A 5,769-nucleotide genomic window follows, 5' to 3' on the forward strand; every position below is an offset into this window, starting at 1 on the left:
GAAGCAATTCATCTGGTTTCAATACTGTGAGACGAGGGAGGGGTCAAGGACCTGCAGCAGCACCTCAGTATGACACATAATTATCTTTATTTTCTACAGTATGCTACAAACAAGACCACTGGCATGCTGATGATGAGCAGCATTTACTAGGTTCACCATTGCCGATTAGCCTGTTAGCTTTTGCTAGTTGGTCATCAACCAAGTGAACCGTAAAGATGATGTGAATGAGTTCTGCAGGTATTTGGTCAGAAACCTAAGTACTAAGCACATTTAAATGTTGCCTTGGTGGTTGTTGTATCCTTAAAGGCTTAATATAAAGGAAAATAATGCAAAAGATTACAGCCATTATATCAAAATGTGGATATAATGCCTGTAAGCATATTTCTAATGCACCTTGTCTATGTTGAGATATTTCACTAGATTAGTGAAGTCTCAAGATCACCAAAGTCCCTCGAATGTATTCTTTAGCGACCTTACATTTCTGCACTGCCACTACACCTGCTGGTAAAGCAAGAAAACATTTTAAAATCCAACCAAAGCTTTGTGGAATACTTCAAATACTAAAAAGCACAACATCAGCAATTCAACACAGTAGTTTATTAAAATAAGCTGTACCTCTGGTTACACAGTACAGAAACCGAAGAAGACAGAAGACAGAATTGAAGTTCTCGGCTGAGCTCAGTCCAGACAGGACTCTAGGTGGACCATCAGTTCTCGGTACTGACTGCTGGGATACTCGGCCCGACAGCCGGGACACGCCAGGAAGCTTTCATTCAGCAAGCTGCCGTAAGAGGAGCACGTGGAGGGGGGGTGTACCGCTTCACATGAGGTTTGATCCGGCTGGTCTCTCTAATATAAATGGAGTCATTGATCAGTTATTCAAAATCAACTTTTCAACTAGTTCTATAATTTGTGTCCAGAAAGAACATACAGCTGTATTTTTCAAAATCAAATTGAGATATGTAATTTCAAACCGGTGATTCATAGCGACTCGGCCAGAGAAATGATTACCAACTTATTCTGCCCCAAGAAAATGTAACGCAGCTTAAAGGTTCATCACTAATAAAGTTTGGATATACTATTTACAAATAAGTGATTTTCATACCAACCTGTTCTTTATTTTTTTGCAGCCTCTTCAGAACCCCGCCCGTTTGTTTCTTTAAATACGCACAGTTCTGCTTCTCATCATCAAGGTCTTGTGAAGAAATCTTTATCTAAAATTAGAAAAGTCCCCATTACAATATCAAAAAGTATAGCTGTAGAAATATATATTTTTAATTACGAATAATTCGTAGTTTAGATTGCGAAAATGATCTGTGTCATTACTGAAAGTGTATGAATTAACAACATGCCTTCATTTCTAGTTAATACTAAGGATGTATTCAACCCAGGGGACAAGATCATCGATAACCGATACTTTCATACCTGTCGCTCCAAGTCTTCAATCGTTTCCTGGTCTGCATGGTGACTATTCAAAAAAGCCTTCTGCATGACAGTAGACTAAAAAGAGAATGTTATTCTACATTTGGAGGCTTTACATTTTTACTATTTGCTAAAAAAAAGTTCAATTAAGACCTACCTGCAGAACGATGCGTGCCGACTTGCGCTTCTCCTCATTCAGTCTGCATTGAAGGTCTTGAGTCTCAGCGGTGATCCATTGGTCCTCATCCTCAGAGCATTCAAGAGGTTCCTGTGGACTTTTTCTGCTCGTAATTTCATTTTGCAGCTGCTGCTTGAGCTCTTCCACCTCATGTTCCCTTTCTTGGCACCTAAGGATCAAACAGCTTGTCAAGTAGTTGACTAGTTTTCAACTTTGCCAACTTTAAAAAAGGTTTCTAATGTTCATTTTGTAGTAGCAGACATACTGGTTTCGGGTTATTATCAGGGTCTGGTGGATCATGTTGATCTGCTCCCTGAGCACATCCAGCTCCTCTGTGGCTTTCTGTAGGAGTCTTTCATAGTGCTGCTGCATCTGGGTTAGTATTTCTTCATTCTCTGTAATAAAGGAGGCAGAAATGGTAATGTTAAAATATAGATGTATGTACAATGCATGATTTGTCCGATGCATAAAGACATAGATCCTTAAAGACAGGGTCCTTGAGGGTGATCTTGATATCTTAAAAACGCTGTTGTGACAGTCTGTTGCCCCTTGTTGCTCCAGTGGTGAGTGCCCACTACCCACTGTCCCTCTGGCTCACCCTCTGAATGCTCCTCATTGTGCCGCTGTGAGCGACTCTGATTGGCTTCATTCAACTGCTTCTCCAGCCATAACATTCTGGCCATGATTTCCCTAACATAGGCCTCTCTCTGCTGGTCATATGCCAGCCACTGCTTGTTCTTCTCCAAGGCCTTGGGGGATTGAATAAAAGAATGAGAAGCACATAACAGAGAAAGACAGAAAGAGAGTTGTGCCAGGGTTTAAAGCAAAAAAAAAAAAATCAGTAAGACATTTATACTGTACACAGAGACACTGCTTCACTTAGATACAAATGCAAAACAGGAGAGTTAAAGATGAAAAAATAAAAGAACCTTGGATTAGGCACAAGTGAAAAATTAAAACAGTAGAGACATTTTCCAGATGTGTGGTCACGACACAGCACTTACATCACTGAGTTGCTTTGGGAGCTCTGCTGTGGTTATTATTGAGTCCCATTCACTTGAGGCAGAGTCCTACTTGACAAGGAAATTACAGCACAGCATTACATATACGTTAATGAACAGACTTTATATATATATATATTTTTTATTTAATAAAAAACAAAACATAGTGAGATGTCACAACAAGGTCCAACGTACAGCCCAGTGGGATTTGAAGCATTATATTCTTTGTTTTATGACCTCTAACATATCCAGAGTGTCACTGGGATGGTATGCTATGTATGAGGAAGAGTGTTTTTAATGGAGAACAGTGATCCTTCACTAAATGGAAAACACTTAAAAACAACTGCTGCCATCTAGTGGTGGAAGCTTTCTCAGTAGGAAGCAAGTAGCAACACAACCAAAAGCATTTTGTTTTTTAAAAGAAGGACATTTTGACAAATCACAGCATTTAAAATTAAAACTCAAATGCTGGGGGTCCTTGGGCTGAGGGTCCTTGTATTGTGCATGCTGGCTTTCAGTTATCATGACTTACTGGGACATGTGAATGAGGTTTCCGTGGAAGTGCCAAATAACATAAGATGTAATAGACGATTTTACAAGAAGAAAGGAAAAAAACTTGTTGTAATTCCCATAACAGAACACATATTTTGCTATGTAACAATATAACAATGTTTTTCTTACAAAAGGGCAGGTATGTTTGTTTAAAGATGACTTATCATTAGTTACTTGCATTAAAATGTATAGTTTTACCTTCTTCCCTGCAACTTTGTTCTCGAGATGTTCACACCTAGTTGAAACACTCACAAGCTTGTTCTTGATCTCATCAGTGACCCCACAGTAACTGGATAGGCTTCTTTTTCTTCTCTTACTCACTACGTCCATCAGATTCCCTTCTTTCTGTCTCAACTGCTTCGACGGCAAAGCAATATTCTCCTGTTTGTCTGTGAGCTGATGAGAACTCTCCAGTCGAAAGGTTTCAAGAGAGAGGAAGCGCTGCGAAAAGACATTACAAATATATATGGTTTACTATTGATAAACAACTGTAAAACAAAATCCTGCAGTACAGGTTTAAAAATATTTAAACAGCACTGATAGTTTGGATGAGTAGTTTGAATAGGTTTACCTCTAACAGCTTGTTATGTTCGGAATGTTGACGAGACAGCTCAGCCAGGGTCATCTTCAGGTAGGAGTTCTCCTTCCTCAGACTGCTGACAACCACATCAAGCTCAGGGATGGGCTTTCTCCTGGGGCTACCCTTTTGTTTGGGGGACGCCATCTCAAGCACCTGTGAACAAATATAACAAGACACTTTCAAGAAATAAAACATTTTCATTTTTTGTCAGAATATACTATTTAAACTCTGAATGGATCCAAGTTGATCACAACAACTGGAAAAACATAACCCAAGATAGTTTTCTAATCGTTTTTGAAGAGAAATTAAAAATACATTCACAGCTTATTATCAGATCAAAACAATCTAATTGTAATGCAGGCAAAATCATGCAATGTATTAAAAGATTTTATTTTCAGTCATCTCATAAACATTAAAAACACCAACACTAGCTGACAATGGCCTCCAGATGTCTATTACATTGTAATATTATTGTATTACATACACGCATATATCAAAGCTAACATGGCCCAGTGCTCGGCAAACATTTAAATATCTGACGATCACTGAATCAGATTAAAAAGCTCCAGAAATGCCACCTAATGGTCGTAGAGGACACCGTTTTTGACTATTTTGGCTACAGTACATTATTGATAACTGTTTAGTTCATCACAAAGGGTAGAAAAGTAGCCAAAGTTAACAGATATCACATCCTCACTCACTGGCTCAACGAGGTATGGATTGGTGGTTAAACTGGATGCTGAACTTGCTAAACTAATAGCTAACGTTAAGCTAACGTCAATTTAGCAAACAAATACCTATTTGCAAACACTTTGAAGCTGTGTTTTTGTTGCAGGTAATATTGACAAATGTAATATGAAACCATATAATGTTGGTTAAGCTAGACAGGTAAGCATATGTTGGGTGGAACAAAAACAAAAGTTGAAAAAGCGTTAATAGCAACTGTAAGCTAAAACCTTGCTAGCATACATTGTTGATTCATTAAGTGTACGAAACATGACTTTCAACGTCAGATTAAACGCCTAAATGAATCTTGATCATTTTAGAATGCGTTTCGGTTTCACTGTGCATTGCATTAGCATATTTAGTTAGCATCGTTACCTTGGGAGGGAGTGATGACCGCTAGTTCAATAGTCTGTCATTGGATGGATTATTGTGCTATTTTAAATACCGCCGCCCAAAATCCACCGCCCACTATGACGCCGACTTTAGCTTCAACAGAGCAGTTACCGTGCGAGCATTTGGACATAACAATGATGTAGTTTCTGGGGCAGCGCTTTTTCTTACTTAGTGCTATGTGTGTTTTGATTGTGTTTATTTTTAAAAGTATGGAGCGAAGGCTGAATCCGCATTCTATCATATTTTTCTTTTAACCCTAGGGATGCACGAGTGACTGGACCCTACACTCTGTCATAGGGTCTAAAAGTACCCGAATTAGAATGTGATGAATAGGGTGATGTGTTTTTATGACATTTTTGTCATTTTGTTTAAGAAAAAATACTTGTATAATAATTAGTATTGTATTTTGGTTCACATTAGAAATATTTGATATTACATTTTTCACAATTTATAATTTTAGACATTTTTTTTACATTTTGAAAAAAAAACGTTTTGTAAAAATGTAATTACAAAGATAATTCAAGAAAACCACCTCACCGGGTCCAAAAATACCCACGTATGGAAGCTTGGGGTAGTAGCTAATACAAAAACTCAAATTTCTTAAAATGTATAAAATGTCAATTTCAAATTTGAATGGCGTGATATTCAAAACATGTTTTTTGAGGAATAGCAGGAATATGAAATGATAAAACCTTTTAATTACAAAGATACTAAAAGAAAACCACCTCACCGTGTCCAAAAAGACCCACTTATGCATTCTGCAAGGGTTAAGGAAGGATGCATTACGTACAACGCCACTGGGGGACGCTGCAGTACAAGAGAAGAGTGGACCGACTCTGCACAATCAATATTAAGTACGAGGCATTTAAAAGTATTTAAATAAAAAGCTAGACTGACTATCCGTGTGATATCTGAGT

The 5,769-nt window shown here is 38.0% G+C and overlaps 1 protein-coding gene across 1 annotated transcript; it reads right to left on the reverse strand.

The window, feature by feature from the left end:
• Nucleotides 1-582: 582 nt before the first annotated feature.
• On the reverse strand, nt 583-5,090 carry LOC307042285 (centrosomal protein of 55 kDa-like). The gene is made up of 10 exons (XM_079686089.1): nt 4,835-5,090; nt 3,725-3,886; nt 3,352-3,594; nt 2,605-2,670; nt 2,199-2,349; nt 1,866-1,995; nt 1,580-1,769; nt 1,426-1,500; nt 1,110-1,214; nt 583-849 (listed from the first exon to the last, which is right to left on the reverse strand). Exons 2-10 carry the CDS (start codon nt 3,875-3,877, stop codon nt 679-681), a joined length of 1,284 nt encoding a protein of 427 aa, XP_079542215.1. The 5' UTR covers nt 3,878-3,886; nt 4,835-5,090; the 3' UTR covers nt 583-678.
• Nucleotides 5,091-5,769: the final 679 nt, after the last annotated feature.

The sequence above is a fragment of the Notothenia rossii genome (genome assembly GCF_949606895.1).
Source record: "Notothenia rossii genome assembly, chromosome: 6".
Classification (NCBI taxonomy): Eukaryota; Metazoa; Chordata; class Actinopteri; order Perciformes; family Nototheniidae; genus Notothenia; species Notothenia rossii.

Bases quoted from the DNA above. Each gene is read 5' to 3' on its own strand.
- LOC307042285 (XM_079686089.1), bottom strand. From the start codon at position 3,877: ATGGCGTCCCCCAAACAAAAGGGTAGCCCCAGGAGAAAGCCCATCCCT. The intron at 1,501-1,579 runs GTAGGTCTTAAT...TTCTCTTTTTAG, and splicing joins CGGCACGCATCGTTCTGCAG to TCTACTGTCATGCAGAAGGC. The intron at 850-1,109 runs GTTGGTATGAAA...CATTTATATTAG, and splicing joins TGCAAAAAAATAAAGAACAG to AGAGACCAGCCGGATCAAAC.